The sequence below is a fragment of the Mustela nivalis genome, assembly GCF_964662115.1.
Source record: "Mustela nivalis genome assembly, chromosome: 1".
NCBI lineage: Eukaryota > Metazoa > Chordata > Mammalia > Carnivora > Mustelidae > Mustela > Mustela nivalis.
The window spans coordinates 130698357-130719392 of record NC_139020.1 but is presented as its reverse complement, the minus strand read 5'-3'; the positions used below and the strand labels follow the sequence as shown (position 1 = coordinate 130719392).

Here is a 21036-nt window from a genome sequence, read left to right as displayed (position 1 = left end):
CCTTATATTTTTCTGTCTTCAATGACTAGCCCAGTGACTGCACATACTAGATGCTCAATAAATCACACTTAACCGAGTTACCGTCCTCCAGAAAAAGGTGTCATTTCCCCAAATGGCATCCCACTGAATGATTTCTTTCATAGCTTGTCAGGCTGTTACTTCTCTCATCTTAAAAATACTGTTGTTTAGTTAACAGTACTGTACCAACTTACCTGTACTGTTGACTTCCTAGTTTGGGATAAATGCACCAGGGTTATGTAAGATGTTGATATTCAGAAAAACTGGGTAAAAGGTATATGGAAACCCTTTGCAACTCCTCTATAAACCTAAAATTATTTCAAAATAATGTTATAAAACAAGTTTTTTAAAAAAATGAATAAAAAGGTGTGGGGAGTTCTCTTGACTCTACTTGGCTTTCCTACCCTTTCCTTCCTTTTATAGTAAAACTCTTTGAAACTATTATCTATACCCACTCATTATAACTTATTTTCTCTCAGTTGTTCCTAAACCCACTCCAACCTTCTTCTCATGCTTTTCCTTCTTTGGGGATCACCAGGGACCTTCCAGTTGCCAAATCAATGGCCACTCATGGGAACTCATCCTTCCTATCCTACCAGCAACATGACACAGCTGGCCAGTCTGTCCTCCTTGAGACACTTTCCCCTTGTAGCTTCCTGATACCACACTCCCCTCCTTTTCCTTCTTCCTGCTTAGAGCACTGTTGGCACTTTGGACAGCCCCAACCCTCATCATCTCACACAGCCAACACACCCCCCTCACCCCCAACAAGCTAAGCATCAGAAAATTGGCCTTGGTAGATACCATCAAATGTACAAAAAGCCATGAGTTCATAATAATACTTTAAAAAAATCTCACTGGTAACCATCTTTGGATGTTGCTAAGGCATCAACTCATATTAGGCCAATTGATAAACAAAGGGGACTAAATCAAGCATCGATTCTGTCTTTCATCATTTTCCTAACAAGATTTTTGAAGGAGAGGCTACTGCCCTGAACCAGGGTTCCAGGGACCATCTTTATCTTAGAGCTCCACGTCTACCCACGGATACCCTGTTGCTAAGGAATGGCAGACGATTTGGAAAAGACCAAGTATTCGATCCATTTCCTGGGGAGTGCTGGTGCTCAAAGCAACATTTCAAGTTTGAGGAAGACTCATACATCAGCTTAAGCTCTCTCTTGCATATACCGTAGAAGGGTCTCCTGTTATAAGAAGAAACATCTTCTCACAGACTCAGGCTGGAAGGATCTTCCAGAATTCCTTTAACACAGCTCATCAGCTCTGGGCAGGTCCTTTCACCCACGTGAGAAATATTTCTTAAGCACTTGTTGTGTGCCAAGCCCAGTGCCAAACAAGACAAGGCCCTTCTTGCATGGAGGTTAAAGGTCAGTGGATTAAACCCAAGTCATCCAGCCTCTTAAAATGCTTTAAGAGGACAACGAATAGCAAATTAATAACCCACTCAAGCAGGGCTCCTCCAAGCACTTTCTATGGTTTATCACATTTAATCCCCGTAACAGCCCTAAGAGGTATGGCATATTATGTTTTATATGCGGTTGCAAGTATGTGCACACATGTGTGTAATTACTAACTGATGCATGCCACAGTTGAGTGACTCGCTCAAGGTCATCCATCTAGTAAGCAGTATGACTCAAGGGCTCTCTCTAGTCTACATTCTCAGCCACCACACTATGAATCCAAGCCACCCTGGCTGGCGTGAGCTCTGAGTACCAAAGAGATCCTGAGTAGCCCGGCAGACAAGGGCAACAGATCATTCTTGGCCAGCCAACCAGAACTGCTGTCCAGCACTCAGCACCCGAAACGACAGAGCTGGTCCAAGACAAGGTCATGACCTGGCCCATCTCAGCAGGTTACAGAGAGTGACAGTGAGTCACTGGCAGGGTGGTGGGCAAGACTGGTGGGCCTTGCTCGGCGACCAAGGCAGGCAGGCAGGCAGACAGGCTGTGGTGGTGGGTGGACAGAGGCAGTGGGTGGCATCTCCCCAGGCTCCCATCTCATATTACACTTAAGATGCTCACCCAGCACAGAAAGGCCTGGGTTGGCCACTTTCTCTGTACCTTTCCTTCCCTGCCAGATGCTTTTGCCAGTCAGCACAAGAGCCCCCTGCTGCTCCCACATCCCTGAATCTCAGGGTTCTAATGCTCCTGTGCATCTTATGTGCTCAGCCCTAAAGCCCAGCCCTTGGGCCTGGGTCCTTTGGGGTCAACTGATGAGTCAGGGCTCCTTACAGTAGCCAGAGCTTCTCATATTCCCCTCACCTCTGAAACGCTGCTGACCTCTGCCTGGAATCAACTTTGAAATTCCCATCAGGGCAACAGCCCCCTCCTTTCCTCCTGCTGAATTTAAATCTGGGATCGAAACAGTTGAGAAATGATCTCTGCTTAAAACTTGACAAAATTCAAAATGGGGCAGAGGCTGGAATACTGGTGCCAGCCATCATCAGGCCCCAAAAGTCAATGATGCCCCCAAAGTCCTCACACTGTAAGGCCCACAGCCCCAGAGATGACAAGGGCCAAGCTGTCTTTTCCCGGCAGCTCAGGAACAGAATCCCAGCTGGGGCTCCTGTGTCCCCAGGACTGATCTTTCTTTCTCCCCAGATTCCCTTTACCCTCACAGTGTTCTCCAAGCTGGTAGCCTTGGGCCTGACACTGTGTGTCACAGAAAGAATGGCCTGGCCTCAACCTATGCCCTCCTTTTGGATTTTATAAAAATCTAAACGAAAGTAAGGACAGCAGTCTACTTTCTAGCAGTTTCATTAGAGCAGCCTTGGGATGAGATGGGGCTCCCCCATTGTCTCTAACTATCCTGGAGACTGCCCCCAACTCTGGGCTTAGCAAGGAGTTAAATGTCATTTGATTTCTTTCAGTCATTTAACAAGTATGTGCTGACGAGCTGCTGGTGCCAAGAAGAACCCGGGCAAAGAAATGAAATAAAAGACAGGAAAACAGGATTTGGAAGTGGCTCTGTACCCCCTAATCAATCCTCAGCACATTCTTATAGCCAGCCAGCCTAGTCACTGAAGGCAGGTCCGACATAGAATCCAGCAGTCACCAGTGCCTTTGTCCCAAACAAGCAGCCGCCTCCTACACAGGCTGTGAAGGCAGGCGGCCAAGACGCAGAGCACAGGAAGGGTTTCGTTTGAGAAGAAACTAACAATTAGTCAGGATACATGCTTAGGACATTCATTAACATTAAGCAAACATGCCAGATACTCAATTCCCTAAAGCAGTTTTCCTCATAATCTTCCACTTCCAAACCCACCTTCGATGGTCTGAAGAAGCAAGGCTTCCAGGTATAGGAAGGTGAATGAAGCCATTAAATATAAGAAATTTCCAAAGTAAAATTACTAGAAACTTGTTTAAATTTTAAGTTTATTGAGCATAAGATACAAAGGTTGCTATTAAATAAAGAGAGCTTACATTTTACACACAAAACGGCATTTTTATATGATTAAATTTAAGTCTATGTCTCCTTTTCCCCAAAGAGGAAAGAAACTCTTTATTGACCAAGATACATCATGAGATAATCAGTTATTAATAAAAGAAAAATCAATAGAGTAAAAAATAATTTAATCAATGAAGTCTTTGTAAAAAAATTTATCATCTGTCAGCTGGTTTCTTTCTTTTACACTCCATCTGGTCACTTAGTTCAGCCTTAAAAAAAAAAAAGCGAAGCCGAGTAGGGGTAAATCCGTCGTGCCACAAATCCTGTCTCTGTTGCTGTCCTGAGGAGACTTCGCACCTTTCTCTTTTCTACCTTTGCCCGCTCCCTACCACCACTTCTCAAAACAAATGTGTTCTGGGGGAACACGGCTGTTTTCCAGTTGCTTGGAGAAAAAGTCTGTCATTGGAGGTGGGCCACAAATATAGAACAAAGTCTCTTTCGAAACATGATCACTTATCTCCTTTTCCGTTATTCTTCCTTCTACCAGAAAAACAGAAAAACACCAAATAAGCCCAGCATGCCGGTACTGGAACAAGGAAGGATTAACCACAACTCAGCAGCGGGGTTTACTTCTAGTAACCCAAGTCCCAATAGTCCAGCGCAGACGCACTCACAAACCGGCACCTGATAGCAGCCCCGGGTATCAGACCCAGGGACAGGGTGCACCTCCAGGTTCCCCAAGCGTACAGCGAGCCAAGAGGGCGCTGACCACCATGCACTCTTCAGACAGGGCCAGTGAGCTTCCTGGTCTCTGGTAGATTCAGGACTGGGTTCAGCAAAGTAAATAAACTGTCCAAGCAAGGGGAAACCACGGCTAATTTAAATGACCATTAATGGCAATGGCATCAATTCAGTCGAGGCCGGAACATAAATTCTTTGTATGCATACTATAGCGATGACGCAAAGTTCCCTTTAAAACATGTGGAAAATAAATTTTTAACATGGGCAGTAAGAACCCTGTATATAGTAAGTAAATCCCACCAAATCTCTCCTTTTTCCATGATGAATCACCTCCCAGTTCCCCAGGTAGGGACATTCCCAGCCGGCAGCTCCCGACAGGAAAGCGTCTTCCCTCCACCAGCTGCCCGGGGCCACCACACAACTGTGTGGAGAGAGTCCAGATCCCTCTAAGGGACTCACCCGTGATGTATGGCTTGAGTTCTGCACTGATTTGTGTTGTCTGTTTTGTAACATGCAAACGGCACGCAATCTTCTCAGGAAATTCATTTACTAAATCGAGGATATTTTTCTGGAATGTCAAATGTATCTGGTCACACTACAATTTTAAAAAATCAAAACAGATGTGCATAGCCACTGCCGCTGAACCTCGACTCCCATTCTGCACACGTCTGCCACTCTCTCCACTTAGAGAGGTATTGTTTGCAGCCTAGCGGGGCCGGAGCCTTCTGAGTACAGAAGGCTATTTGGCTTTAATTGAAATCTGAATATGCTAACAAGCATATTACTAACTCTCCGGGAGTTTTTTCTTTTCCCTTTTCCTCAAGCATTGGCAATTAAGCAGCAGTTTCACTGACCACAGTTGTCTGTTAACGGTTTCTATTCTTTTGTTCATCCCTGCAGCTGCAAAGCAATCCAGAGTGAATGGCTTCTCCTGTCCCATGTACTTCCTTTCAACAGACAGAACCGACGGAGGTTTCATTCACCCGGTGGGGGCCAAACTCGGTGCCTCTCACCTCTACCTGTACCCGTGAGCCCCCCTGTAGGTCTCCTGACTCCGCAGCCACTTGGGCTGTGGTGACCTTTCTGTCCATCTGCCCCCGGAGTCAGGCCCACCAAACCTGTCCTTATCCTGTCCTTTCACTGGAAGCCTCAACACTAGCTGTTTTGCTGTCCTGCCTAACAAGTGTTGCTTAACTCCACCTGAGCATGGTTAAGCCTTGCCATGCCTAATGTTGCAACGAACTCTTTTGGAGAAGACAGAAGTAATGGGAGGAAAGTTCCGTGGACGACTCCCACGCCGCCATGCGTTCGCTCAGGGCAGGCTAGGACACGTCTGCCTCTCCCTTACCTTAAACAGGAGCTCACTGGTGTTTTGGGCACTGTAGAAGAGATTTATCGTCCCCATCTCATAGCCGCCTCCTTTGTCTGCCCATTCTCTATGCAGGTCGGCCGCGTGCCGCAGGATGGAGAGCAGAGGGTTAATTCCGACTCCCCCTGCAATCAACACGAGGTTTCTGGGGGCATCTGCAGGCTGTGGGTCAAAGAAGAACTCTCCGCCCACTCTCACGGCCACTTCCGAGTCAAGTGTACACTACGGCAGGAAGGAAAAGATCCATAAGTGCCTTGGGGCATAGGCCTTACACCTAATGCTCGTCTTTAAGAAAACGGACTACATCCACCTCCTGCCTTTTTATCAGTGTGGACATGATTTTTACAGTCGCTCTCAGTTGTCGGGGGGGCCTGTGACCTGGTTCCACTTGTCCATTTCGTAGGCTGTTCGCTCCTCTTCCTTTGTGATCCATACTGCACAGCCGCTCCAGAACTGAGAAGAGGGGACTCCCTTCAGTCATGCTGCCACTTGTTCACTTCTTAGGGGATGAACCGGGCTGTGAGAGAGACACTGGACCCAGGGGACAGCTCTGAAGCAGGAGTTTCCTGAGTGGTGCTCCTTTTCTGGTCACAGCCATGGAGCGGGGACAGGCAGGTAGGGCAGGTGTCATTACACTGCGGCTGCCCTGGGCTGGTCAGAGAAGACTCTGGGTCCCAGTGAAGCTCCCTCCGGGCCACCAGCAGGGCACAGCCAGAGCTGCTGCACAGGCTTAAGGCTGGAACTGCAGTGCTGATTGGGACTGTTTGCTTCTCTCTGGAGCAGCAAGAATGGGCAGCTGAGGCTTCCCTCACCAGGCAGCGACTACCATACCTGCCCACCCTTGAGCGCACCTGTTGGGTGAGGTCACTTGGGAAATACCATCAGAGCTGAACGCACCAGTTCTCCATGGGGGTGACAGCAGCCCTGGAAGGAGGGGTTTGGGAAATACATGGTGATACTCTTTGATTGTCAGAATGGTTTGGAAAACCTGACTGGCATTTAGAGGGTAGGACCAGAGATGTTAGATGTCTTGTGAAATTAGCAGTGCCCTGGAGCTGGCTCCCACTCAGCTGATGGTGAAATTCTGAAGGATTTCATGAACCGGTATTTTTTTTTTAAAGATTTATTTATTTGAGAGAGAGAGAGGCAGCACAAGCAGGGGTAGCAGCAGGCAGAGGGAGGTGGAGAAGCAGGCTCCCCTCTGAACAGGGAGCCTGATGCAGAGCTTGATCCCAGGACCCCGGGATCATGACCTGAGCTGAAGGCAGATGCTTCACTGACAGCCATCCAGGCGCCCAGTGCACCAGTTTCTACTGGCAATTTGAGATCAGCCATTGAGGGAGTATCTGCAATACAGAGATCAGCAAATCCTGCAAATCACGACTTTTCATACTCAGCCAGTTTAGCGGCACATCCTTGTCGCCAATGCACAGGACTGCCCTGCATAAACTGCTGAATGGCCCACGGGACATACATGGAGGTGAAAACTGGTTTGTAATGAACTGAGACTAGATCTTACTCATTTACAAAAAAACCAAAGCATTGTGGATGGATCTAGTGGAGTGTGAATTTTCCAGAATGTACCCATTGTGTAGACTATACTCTACTGAATCCAGAACATCACCAAGTATGTTCGTCACTGTTCTGGCCAACCACATGCCAGATGAAAACCTGCATGTGTGGTTGTTCGTCACCATACAACCGCCTGTCCCACACACACCTGCAGACAGGGCACTCACGACGCTGATTCTATGCCGAGGAACAGCCATCTGACCACTTCATTCTCTCTTCTAGTTAAGATCTGCCCAACCACTGATCTAGTGAAATAACATGGTCTGTGACTAGGAATCCCTTCTTTTTATTTCTCCCTGGCATTACACCTAAGAAAATTATGCCACCAAAAAAAAAAAAAAAAAAAAAAAAAAAAAAAAAAAAAAAAACTTTCATGTGTTGATTACATTAACTTTGAATTTCATTTCAGGATAGTTCTAGAAAGAGGGCATTGGATCTGACAGGGCTGAGACCTCTAGTTTGGAGAAACTATACTGACATAGGAGTCAAAAGACTGAATTTTAATCACAGTCTATGAAATCCATCAAATTCCTTCATTTCTCTGAGCCTCTGCTGCCACATATCTTAAATGGGTACCAGCCCCTGTCCTGCTCACCTAACAGGGCTGTGGTGGCTATCACGTGACACCCGGTGGGAAGGTACTCCCTGCTGGCATCGAGCTCTATTATAAGAGAGGGTTTTTGTCATTGAAGCTGCCAGTGAAGAAAAAGTGCTGGGGGTGCCTGGTCCCTTCTTCCCTGTCACTAAAAAACAATCTAGGACTAAAGAAATTTGTATACAGAGCAAAGGTTTTGCTCCATTACATGTTCCTGATGTAAATCAACAAAATGAATTCCCTCCTAAGAAGCAATAAGTTGTAATGTGCTTTTTAAAGACCAAACCCTTAGCACTCACTCCTCGGCGACCTGCATGGCAGGTAGGCAGTTAAGTACTTTTTGACGTGACTTTACTTTGGGGCTTTACAACTTAAAAGAAGAAGTCAAATCTTAAAGAAGAGTTAATCTCAGAGAAATAGAAGAAAAAATGAAAATTATTTTAATTCACAAAAGAGGTCCTTTCTGGTAGAAAACTATTAAAGGAAGGGAAATCCTTCCTCTGAGGGAAAAGAAAAACATCTAAACTTAATTTTAAATATGTGGGCCATTTTTATATGAAGGAGGATAGGTGGGTTTTATTTTTGACAAAAGAAATGAGCAGCAAGGGAGCATTCTGTGATGAATAAGTACAATCTAGGAATTACTACACCAGCCACCAAAGTGCTTTAAAATGCCCCTTCTTTGCAAGTTTCAAAAACAGAAGCTATGGTATGAGAAGTTCTGCCTAATGACGCCAACAGATTGAATCTCTCTGTCCCCTCCCTCCCAGTCTCACTTGCCTGTGCACCTCTCTTTATCCCTAAGAATCGAAGAGTAAAAGAGATGAAGAAATGAGAGAGAAATCGTTTTCCCCAATGGTCATCTTTAGCAGGCTTAGTTATGACAACAAAGTCTTTAGGATACTGTTTTTGAAATCAGAGTATTTTTAAAACCTGAAAGTTGGCCAAAAATTTTTTAAAAAAATAATTAAAAAAAAATAGAAGAAAAGAAAATGGGCCTGTCATCTCCTTAGTGACAAAATAATCTTAAATAGCCTGTCTTCTCATTTGCTAGCATCTGGAAAGAATGAAAAGCCATCTTTGTCTTTTATTGATCAATAAAACCTGCCAGGGTAGCACGAACACAATACCTCGAGTACCGTACACTGTAATACAGAAGTGAGCAAAAAGACATTACCTTCCATTATGTAGCCATGTTTCGGGTATAGATTTTCTACTTGTAAAATAAACAACTTTTCCACAGCAACTGGAGCTCAGCACACAATAGGCATCTAGAACCCTTTACCCTGCCAGGAGCCCGAGCCAAAGCCGATAAAATAAAGGAAGACATTTATGGCACTTTATCCCATGTCCCAACAGAGCAGCCTGTTGCTACCCAGACATTCACGTGCCTCCATTGTCCACTCTAATGGCTTAATAAGACAAATCCTCAGGAGGAAAACAGCCACCTGAGAATGGCTCCAAGAAAAATCTGACTTCATAAGGGCTGTTTGCAACTCCCACCAGGCAGAGTGGAGCAGGCACTACAATTAAAATGTGCATTCAAGCAATGCCACTTGAAAATTTTTTTACAGCCTCCAAGAGTAAGTTCCTTCATTGAAATGCCAATGAGGCATGAAACCAAGAAGGGGGCTGTGGAGCAGCACCAGGTCAGGTCACATGGGAGGCAGATAACCAGAGGGAGCTCCAGGGCCCTAGGAGCAGAGATGGACAAGCTCACCGCAACCCTGGGCAAGGGATGCACGGAAATCTTGCCGGTCCCACCCACATGGCATTTTTTAGAGGCTCAGGATACAGCCTACAGACAGTAATGGGTGGAAATCCAGAAAGAATCTAAAAAGGAATGAGGCAGATGAGGACACATGGAAGGAATGACTCAGAAGGTCGGAGGGTAAAAATGTGACAGGATACACTTAGAATGGAAATGCTAAGGCAAGCAGCTGCCTTATTCTGAACAGATACAACTTGACATGTAAACCATAATTAGATTAGACATTTTGTGCCCCTATAGATTTAAAAACCTTTTATTTTATTATTTTTTTTAAATTATCTTGCAGTAAAACTTGCTTGGGGAAGCAGGGGAGGGAGTATAGTTCTATGGATTTTAAGACACACATAGATATGCCTACCTCCCACCAAAACCAACATAGAGAATAGTCTCATCACTCCCCAAACCTCCCTCTGCTTTCCCTCTATGCTCACACCTTTCCCTACCCCTAACCCCTGTTAACCACTCATTTGTTTGTTGTATTTCTGTCTTCCAGAGTGTGACAAAAATGGGATTAGGGAGTATGTAACCTTTGAGACGGGCTTTTTTCCACTCAATATGTGGCCTCTGACACTCACCCAAGTGCAGTGCATCAATGGTTCATCCATTTTTACTGCTGAGTAACAACACATTGTATGAATGGATTACAACTTGTTTATCCGTTTACCTCTTGAGGAACATTTGGGATCTTTTCAGTTTTTGATAATTATGAATAGAACGACTGTAAACGTTCACACACAGGTTTTTATATGAATAGAGCTTTCAGTTTCTCCAGAATAAAGATCCAGGAGCAGTATTACTAGGATTTAATAATAAATGTACATTTAATTTCATACAAAACTACCAAAATGTTTTCCAGATTGGCAGCAGTATCTAGCATTCCTGCTAGTAATATAAGCTATATAACAGAGTTCCAGTCACTCCACATCCTTACAAGCACTTGGTATTGTCGGGATTTTTAAATTTAGTCATTCTAATAGGTGTATAGTGATATCCCACTATATCCAGTTTTAAACTGCATTTCCCTAATGGTGGTCAACATCTTGCCATTGCCTACTAGCTGGCCTTATATCCTTTTTAGTGAAGTGTCTATTCAGTCTTTTGCCCATTTTTAAATTGTGCTTTTTTTCCATTCTGCTGACTTTTGAGAGTTCTTTATGTATTCTGGATATTACATATCCTTTGTTGGACACCTAATGTGCAAATAACTTTCTCCGAGTCTGCAGCTTGTTTCTTAACATTCTGTTAACAGTGACTTTTGCGGAAAAACGTTTTTAATTTTTATTAAGTCCTGTAAATCAATCTCCTCTTTTACAGATCTGGCTTTGGGTGTCATGTCCTAACACATCTGCCCTCAAGTTCAGAATATTTCCCATGTTTTCTTCAAAAATTGTTATAGTTTTGTGTCCTCTACTTAGATCTACAACCTATTTTGCATGAATTTTCGACATATAGTAGGACACTTAGGACAAAGTTGGTTTTTTTTTTTTGCATATGGATAAACAACTGTTCCAGCACGATCTATAGGCTGAAAAGGCTATCCTTTTGGCATTGAATTTCTTCAGTGCTGTCATCAAAAATCAAATGGCCATATGTGTGTTGGTCTACTTCTGACCTCATTATTCTGTTCCATCAATTTTATGTGTCCATCTCTTTACCAAGACCACACTATTTTGATTACTGTAGCTTTAATTTTAAATTTGAGCAATGTGATTCTTGCCACTTTATCCTTTTCCAAAACTGTTTTAGCTATTCTAGTCCTTTGCCCTTCCATATAAATTTTAAAATCAGTTTATCTATAGCTACACTCTCTGTCCTGGTACATTCCTTTCTGGCAAAGGAGGTAAGAAGATGGGCTGGGATGGGACGGAGGTTGTTGGTAACTACAGAAGGCACACTCTAGAAATAAAAGGAATGGTCAAAAACTAGGAAGACAACTGATTTGTGCTGAGCTCATTCCTTGTTATCAGAGTTTTCAGGGGTAACGAACAGTCAGCTTATGTGGGATTGTGTCAGGTCCCATGGTGAAACATGAGTGATAAGCCACAAATGTGGATTTCCTGCCAGGATCCCATGTGAACAGCTCTCCAGAGAGGTAAAAGCACCATGGATTTAGCCGCACTCAGCTGTGGGCACAAGCGGGATGTAATCAGAAACCACTACCTTTCCAAATGACAGAACAAAGTTCAATTCCTTTTACTTAAGATACTTAGGGGACAAAATAACCTGATTTATAGATTTACCATTTATAAGACATACAGCCAGAGGGCCAATTTAAAGAAACTTAAAGTAAAATGTTTCAATAGTAAAGTAGTATTCAAATTCAGTATTCAACTGAACACTGGTAACCTGGAAGATATTTTAAGATCCCAACGTATTTTTGCATCTTCCTTAAGGCATCAGAAAGTTTCTGCTTCTTTGACCATTATGGAGTCTGAGTTCTGGGTGTGGGGGAGCTCACTGTGAGCATGTACCCCTCCCACTCAAGCCTAGGTTTCTTAGGTGCATTAAGTGAGTTGAGCACAAACTTTGTGGGTAGGCAGAGATGCCCAGATCTCTAAGTTTAAACAAGTTTGCTCACCTGATTGTGAATCCAGAGAGCAGGAGGGTGGTTCGTATATTTCACTGCCAATTCTATCATTCTTTCTTCTTCTAGCAGTCTGGGGCTGGAGCATATTGAGAACCCACCAACCACTGAGACTCCTGGGATAAAGAAATCAACCCTATAAAGAAAGGCAAATAAACTGAAAGTGGGCAACAAGATAACCAAAACTGACAAACTTTAAGCTAGATAAGAGAAAAGATAAAATTAGTAAAATCAAGAGTAGAAGAGGGGACATCATCACCAACCTTACAAAAATAGAAAAGGTTATTACAGGAATTCCATGAACAACTATATGACAAAAATTTGGGTAACTTAGAGGAAATGGATACATTCCTAAAAAGACAGAAATTACCAAACTGGATTCAAGAAGACACAAAAAATCTAGACCCCTAACAAGTAAATTTAGTTAATTTCAAGACTTATAGAAAGAAAAGGATAGGCATCACTGGTGAATTCTACCAAACATTAAAGAATGCTAATCTTTTACAAACTCTTCTCAAAAAACCAGAAAAGAACATTTACCAACTCATTCTATAAGACAGTATTACCCTGCTACCAAAACCAGACAAAGATATAAGAAGAAAATAAACTACAGTTCAATAACCCTTGTGAATATAATGCAACAATTCCAGAAATACTAGGTTGGTTTAACATCTGAAAATCAATCAGTGAAATACACCACTTAGTAGAATAATGGGCAAAACCTAGGTACCAACTCAATAGATGCAAAAAAAAAAGAAAAAAAAAAAAAGCATTTGACAATATTTAAGACCCTAACATATAAAAATACTCAAGAAGCTATGAATAAGTGAAAACTTCCTTAATCTAATAAAGGACATCTATAATATATCCAACATTTAACGGAGAAAAGCTACAGGTTTCTCCCCTTAAGATAGAAACAAGACAAAGATGTCAGTTCCTACCACTTCTTTTTAACACTGTACTAGAGGTTCTAGCCAAGGCAATTAAGCAAGAAAATGAAATAAAAGGTACAAGATTAGAGAGGAAAAAATTGCAGATGACATGATGTTGTATACAGAAAATTCTCAGGAGGGCGCCTGGGTGGCTCAGTTGGTTAAGCAACTGCCTTTGGCTCAGGTAATGATCCTGGAGTCCAGGGATAGAGTCCCGCATCAGGCTCCCTGCTTGGCATGGACCCTGCATGGACCCTCTGACCTCTTCCTTCTCATGTTCTGTCTCTCATTCTCTCTCTCTCAAATAAATAATACAATAAATAAATAAATAAAATCTTAAAAAAAAATCCTCAGGAATCTATATCTACTATAAGGATATTAGAACTAACAGACAAGTTCAAATAGTGTTGCAAAATACACGAGTAATAAAAATCAATTGTATTTCTGTACACTAGCAATTAACAATCTACATATGAAATTAAGAAAAATAATTTTATTTACAATAGCATAAAAAAGAACAAGACAACTGGGAATAAATTTAACAAAGTAAATATATAAGACTTGCAAACTGAAAAATTACAAAACCTTATGGAGAAAAATCAAAGAAGATCCAAATAAATAAAAAGACATCTAATGTTCATGGACTGAAAGAAAAATATTAAAATGGCAATACTCTCCAAACTGATCTACAAAGCCAATGCAATATCTATCAAAACTCTACTGGTTTCTTTGCAGAAACTGACAAGTTGATCATAAAATTAATATGGAAATTCAAGGAATCCAGAATTTAACTATCATCTTTTTAGATTTATATCTTGTCTGAAATGAGCAGGAAATAGAGGTAGCTGAGTGGCTCAGTCAATTAAGCACAGTACTACTAATGTCTACAACACAAACATCCAATCTAGATGTTTCTGTGTCATCAAAGAGCAAAAGTATCACTTATCCCCATTTTATTTTCATGTAAGCCAGGAGGCCTACATGAAAATCACACTGTGTTCTCTACTGACTTGATTTATGACCTTAAAAGATGTTCTCTTCTGATCTTTGGCCTTAAACATCTGGACATTCTCTGAGTCTTAAAAAACCAGTCTGGACTGAAAGTGCTACAGAAAAGGTCCCCAGCATACTTTTGTCTATAGTCACTTGATTCTTTTCCACCAATATTTTTATTTCCTTTTTTTTTTTTTTAAAGATTTTATTTATTTATTGGACACAGAGAGAGCGAGCGAGCACAAGCAGGGGGAGCAGGAATGGGAGAAGCAGGCTCCTGGACCCTGGGATCATGACTTGAGCTGAAGGCAGGTGCTTAACTGACTGAGCCACTCAGCCGCTCCTATTTCCTTTTCATTTCAGACAAGATATAAATCTAAAAAGACTATAGTCAATATTTATTAACACAGTTGCTGTATGCTCTCCGAGAAGAAATATAATAGTATTTCCACAGCTTCCATGTTTAAAAAAAAATAAGTTAATTGATGAGCTACTCTTGCGGCTTCATCTCCTGAACTCTAGCGCCCTCTGCTGCTTGATGTTGATCAAGACCATTCTCTCAGGTGAGTGAAAGGGGATCCTTCTCTAGTAACTTTGGAAAGCAACCTTTAAAAAAAATAAAAGGACTCCTTCATTAAATGCTACAGAATTCAAATGACATAAAAACTTCACCTGAATGGATTTAAGAAAATATGCATGATACATATTTAATGAAGCATCTGTGTAAGAAAAATTTTAAGTTTTAAGCACACACACACACACACGTACACTTAAAAAATGCCCCTTGCAAGATCAACATTCTTGAAGCCGAGAGCTGAGGCACCTACTGCACTCTCAGGTGAGTATATGTTAGAAGAACTGGGAGGAAGAGCCTATTTCTGTAGTGAAGCTGCATATCCATATCCAGCTGTGACCCCAGGCAGGCCCGTCCCGCCCACAGATGCCGCCCAGTGCCTGGCACACAGCAGACACAGAAGTCGTGGCCAAATGTCGATGCTTTACCATGAGATCCTAAAACTCTTTAGTCCTCAGTGTGAGGCTTGGAGGCCCTGCCTCATCCCCTGGGCGCACAACACAGAGAGCTCCTGCTCATGATCTACAGGCACCGCTGTCAGTACCAGAGGCAGAGAAGCCAGCATGTCTGGATTCCTGCCCTCAATAAACTTACCCTAACAGGAGGAAAACTAACAAATGTAATTACATGGGCTCTGACAAAAATCTGCTTGGAGGACAGAAAAAGCCCATCACTTAAGACCTGTCTGGAAGAACTGGTACTTAGTGTAGATTTCTTCGAAGCTCCTACATACGTGATTCTGATTTTATCAAGAAAATACTAATAAAACCACTATTTTATTTTTTAAACATCTGCTTGGAGGGGAGGAAAGCAGAGGAAGAAACAGTCAATTCTAACAGGCGAGGAAGGATTAACAAAAACTTCAGAGGAGTCTTAAAAGACGTACAACACTCACCAGACGAGCATGGAGAAGGACCCAGTCTGAGCAAGGACACCAAGGACTGCGGCACTGTCTCTATACTGAGAGACACGAGGCTCTCACACGTGAGAGGCAGGGCTGCCGAATGCGGCCATGCAGGTTAGATGCTATCGACAATGCAGTGGCCCTGCTTGAGGGAAGGGGTAGAGTCCTTTTTCTCCAATCTTACTCCTCTCGTCTATTTCTTCTTGGAGTCCTTCTCTCAGTCACTTTCCAACATGAAAACTATGTTCTCTCATATTAAGTCAAAGACCTTGCTCTTTCCAAAAATGCTTTGGCCTTGCTTCCTTCCCCTCAGTGCCATGCAAGCCCAAGTGTGGAATGCATACTGACTAAGCAGGAAGGGTGCCATCTTAGTAAAGATGCGCACTCATCCACTACTATCTGGCCTGCTGTTCTTCCAAACAGCAGGGGAACCAGCCAAGGAACTAAGAACTGGAATCTTCCCCTAGGCCTCACCAGCACAGATGACTTAACTGGTGAAACACCAGCTATAACAAAAAGCAAAAGCAAACTAATGAAGTTAAACATTAGGCATTGTGTTAAACACCTGACATATCCCAAAACAAAGGAATATTACTATTCCCTCTTTAAAGACATGGAAACTGAACTCAGAGAAAGAAACTACCCACAACACAGAACTAGAAAAGCCAGCATGTGAGTCATGTGGTCTCCAGAGAACTAGGCATAAGACACTGTGGTAGAGACTCTCTCAGGGGATGGACCCCACCAACAGCAGTGAGCTCCGCAAGGAACACTGAATCTGCCAACCTTAGGCACACAGACACTAAGTGAGTAGCTCCTACATTCGTGAGGACTGCTGGTGGCACTCTAGCCCCAAGAGAGAATCCCGATCTTTCTATTATCAGGAAGGAGAACTGTTTAGGTCAAGAGTGGGACTCATGAAGGAGCTACATGCTAGGCAGTGGATCTACTGGTGATAAAGACCTAAAAGTGGATTTAGTCCTGCTCCTAGGAACAATGGTTTTGAGGGAGTACCCTTTTTCAACCTTTCTCTTTAGATTGGATTTGAGTTCTTGGAACTGGTTTCCCAGTATAGGAACTAGACCCCTCTGTATAGCACCGGAAGAGCCCCAGAGGCTGATGTCAGATCTATACTGAAGGTGTCTACCTGGAACTCTGTGCCCAAAGTTCCAGAACATTCATTCACTTATTTAGAGGCCAGTCTAGAGCCTCCCCGTCAGTCTGGCAGGTGTCAGAGGCGGCCAGTGGTCAGAATTCAGAGACGTGGGATCATGGCCCAATCTCTGACCCCGAAGATAAGCCCCAGAACAACCCTCTTACCCCTAGTAGCACTCCATTCCAATAATCCTAACTGTACCAGCTGCCTGGAAGCTACAGCCGTACTGTCTCTCTCTCCCTGACCCTTCCTTTCTTCACCAGAATGCCACACGGAGCTTACTACCAAGCTGATGACCTCAGAGAGCACAGAGCGAAAGCCAACCCAGCAACAGCACTGAAGATGCAGACATCACCAACCCAAGCAAATGGCCATCCTGTAACCAAGCAGTCAAATATCCAAAGGAACTTAGAATCCCCAGAGCCACACACTAAGTCAGTGGTAAGGGAGCAATCTTTTAAAAGGGGACATTCAGATGCCAGGAATGAATACTGATGGACACCTGGCAGGGAAAGGTCAATCGGTACTTAATAGCCAGAGATGACCTTCAAGACATCTGCCTTCTGGAGCAGGGTTCGTCAGGCACATTCTAAAGCCAGTCCCAACATCAGTGAGATTACCAAATCCATTCATCGATATGGGATACAGAACACCAATCCTGAAAATTTTTACCTTGAGGATCACAAGGGAACCCTATTTGTTTCTGTATTACTAAAAATACCAGTACATATTTTTCTGATCTGGTAACTGCAGTTCGCAAGAGCTAATACACTTGCAGGCACACCAAGGTAGCAGCATTATAAACCAGCACCCGGGCCTTCTCTAATACAGAGTCTTGGTGCAATCCAGAGCCAAAGGCCCAGAGACAATGCTGCGCACGGGACCCAAACGCTTTCACAGAAGGCAAGTATGGAAAGACAGATCACTACAATTAAAGTTTCCACTTTTCAATGGAATAACTGCTTAACTATTTTTGAAGGGTAAAAATGTTGCCCGCCCCCCTAAAACAGCCCAAATGCATTTAATATGTATCACTGAACATGTGCAAAGATTGCAGTAAATTGCCTCACAAACGCAAATTAGTGCAATCAGCATCTTGTTTTCTAGTTCTAAATTCAAAGGCAAACTATTAACACAAGACTGCTCTCTCGCTATTATCACACATCCTCCTCCTAACAAAACCGCATTTCCAGATGGACTGCCAAAATTAGTCAAGTGACTCCTAAGAAACACTAACTACCAAGATTGACACGCCAGAAATTCACTTAGAAATGAATGCTTTATTTAAATAAAGGAAACATACACCCAAACACACCTTTCCTAAGGAAATACAAGCTGCTTTATTTACAACTCCACTTGAATTGCAACTCAGTGAGGCCACTCGCAGGAACAGTGGGACAGCTGGGCCTGTCAGTATTCTGACCAGTCCCAGACCACCCCATTCAGCAGAGAGTCAATCCAGGCAAAATCAGGAGCATGGTGCAGGTTGGGCCTGACTGGGGAATCCTGATAATAGATTCAGCAAAAAATTTAGATGCAACTCAGACTAAGGCAGGAATTCAGTCAACAGGGTGGTCAGCTCTGTGACCTAACTGGGCATTCTTCTTTCCAGACTGCTGTGTTTACTCTCTATCTGACACAATTAAATTTTAAAAATGTATCCATCCCCAACAACAAATAATCAAGCAGATTAGATTATTCCAGTGCATTCTATCATAGCAACCATTTCTAAAGAGCATAATCATCAATTATCAGGTCCGTGGCTCAGAACTAAGCTTTGTTTCAATCTACAAAACTGAAGGCAGCAATTTTCATCTATGACTGAGAAGGTCAAGGGCTCAAAACCAAGGTGAGCTCTGGGGCAAGGAAGGGAATCAGATTCTCCATGCGGAAAGAAGGCTCCTCCTGAATGGGGATGGTCTAGAATTCCTATTCCTCAGGAAACAGCTAGCCACAGTAGTCCTTTCCGGAAGAAAATATAAACCCTTCTAGGGGCACCTGGGTGGCTCAGTTGGCTGGGCATCCAACTCTTGGTTTCGGCTCAGGTCATGATCTCAGGGTCATGGGATCAAGCCCCGCATCCGGATCCACACTCACGACAGTCTACTTGAGATTCTTTTTCTCTCTCTTTCTCTCCAACCCTCTCTCCCTCTTCCTGCTCTCTTTAAATAAATAAATAAATAAATAAATAAATAAATAAATAAATAAGCAGCAAGCCCTTGTCGTTGACAGCACCTTCTTGAACACACAACACTATGGAAACAGAAAAGCCACTTACCACTGGCCAGCTTTAAAAGAAAAGTCTTTATCTGCAACAAGCAGGCGGAGCCTCTTCACAGATGGTGACTCATTCGCAGCCCCACACACCTTAGCAGCTGACAGGACCTAGAGTCAAGAGATGAACTGTGGCTGAGGTTAGTGTGTCTCCACACCAGGAACAAATAGTGGCTTTCTGGTAACTAAGGTTTGTTGAAATCTACAAAGATGTGATTTTTGAAAACTATAAAAAAGGAAAAGCACACTTTGCTTTAAAATGCTGCCCACCACCTGGTGAACAAATTTAATCATAATTTAATTATTTTTTTTTTTTTAAGATTTTATTTATTTATTTGTCAGAGAGAGAGAGAGAGTGAGAGCGAGCACAGGCAGACAGAGTGGAAGGCAGAGGCAGAGGGAGAAGCAGGCTCCCTGCGGAGCAAGGAGCCCGATGTGGGACTCGATCCCAGGACGCTGGGATCATGACCTGAGCCAAAGGCAGCTGCTTAACCAACTGAGCCACCCCGGCGTCCCTAATTTAATTATTTTTTAGAGACTTGCTATCCTACTAATTGAATTTTATTCTGCAAACAAAATTCATCTCTTAAAGGGGCTGTTTAATAAGTGTTGGTTTGTTGAGCATCTAGTACGTCCCATGTACCCAGCTGGGTCATCTGGAAAGAGCCTGGGGGAACGGGAGCCCTGTGAACCACCTGCCTAGCGGGAGTATGTATGATGTACATAAAGTGAAACCCACCATAGGATATGAGCTTGTGTGTGTTCTGAGCCTGTGAGAAGTCCAGGACTAGTAAATTTCAGAAATTACAAGCAAGCACTGGAAACTTTTTTTTAGCAATTTCAGTCTGTTGAATCTAATTATGGACAACAAATTGGGTTTCTACTCCCTATGTTTTCATTTTTTAAATTTTTTCTAAATCAGTGTTGATTATCTTTGACAAAATACAAACAGTCCACAACCTCTGAACTGTATCAAAACAGTCCTTCACTACACATAGCTTGAGAAGCACTATTCAAAACACTATTCTGGTTTCTAGAAAATCCTAAAGTGTGAGCTAGGCTCTCCTCAGTGTCATCTACACCTCAGTATCCCCCAAATTCAAAATGCCTCTACTTCCTCCTTCCTTTTTTGTTTCTTCTATCTTTGAGTTTTTCTTCCTCCTGAAATCTGGGGTATTTTCATGACAGAGGAGAAAAGATAATATGACTCTTTCCTCGACCTCTGACTGCCATTCAACTCTACTTCTGGAAGCAAACAAAAGTAGTAGCAGGTGACCAAAACACAGTGATTCTCCTCAGATGGTGTCAGCTTCATGGTTTCATCCAAGCGTGCCTTGGAAAGTTGTCAAGATCAAAGGACCTCACACCCTAAAGCTGGCTCCTTCTGTCCCTTTCTCTAACAGGCCTCGGTCAAATCCAACTACCAGTGGAAACAACTTATAAAAACCCACTGCAAAGTTCTCCAGATGGTTGGCCTCCCTCACCGACTCAAAACTACTCTGGAAATGTCTTACCCTTCTCTTGCTCCCATAAAATCCCCTGCCTCTTTTCTTCTGGATTTTTGCCAGTCTTCCTTCTCCTCTTCCTGAGAGCAAGTGGGTTGGTGTCCACACCGAGCTTCTTCCTGCACTTCTGGTCCTAGTCTTACCCTCCCTCTCCGAACCAGGGTTGCACCTACTCCCACCGGCCCCTTCCTTCAGGGTAATGACTCCTCCCCTTAGACCTCTTGTTTATCAGACACGGTACCTACTGCCATTTGCCTGCCCTAAACAGTTCAACGACAGAATAAAAAGCAGCAGCATAGTGTGGCTGGTGACAGCACGGGCTCTGTCACCACACTGTCGCACACTACCTGGTGTAATTGTGCCCCCAGCACACACTTAGCAGCTGTGGGCCTCTGGGCACATTACCTAGTCCCCCCTTGGCTATAAATAAGATCAATACCTGTATCTCAGAGCTGCAGGGGGGGAAGTAAAGAAGTAATACGTGCAAACCACTTATAATGCTGCTGCTCATAGTAAGTACCCATTCAATGTTGGTTATAATGTATCTTAATGCATTCATTATAATTAGCTTATTAGTGTTTATTATATTATATTATATTATATTATACATTACCCTATATTCATATATTGATATCTATACAAA

General features: G+C 43.1%; 1 protein-coding gene across 5 annotated transcripts in view; it reads right to left on the bottom strand.

Annotated features, from left to right (window-relative positions):
• Positions 1-3393: 3393 nt before the first annotated feature.
• OXNAD1 (oxidoreductase NAD binding domain containing 1) overlaps positions 3394-21036 on the bottom strand; it is a 36947-nt gene continuing 19304 nt past the window's right edge. For 3 of the 5 annotated variants that reach the window (XM_082697900.1, XM_082697899.1, XM_082697901.1), the window contains 5 exons: positions 18893-18999; positions 12050-12191; positions 5513-5755; positions 4624-4732; positions 3394-3963 (listed from right to left, as the gene is read on the bottom strand). In XM_082697900.1, the coding sequence (XP_082554026.1) occupies positions 3809-3963; positions 4624-4732; positions 5513-5755; positions 12050-12191; positions 18893-18999 (756 nt within the window). In that variant the 3' untranslated portion in view covers positions 3394-3808. The remainder of the gene's footprint in view (positions 3964-4623; positions 4733-5512; positions 5756-12049; positions 12192-18892; positions 19000-21036) is intronic. The other 2 variants (XM_082697903.1, XM_082697902.1) reach the window with 2 other exon arrangements.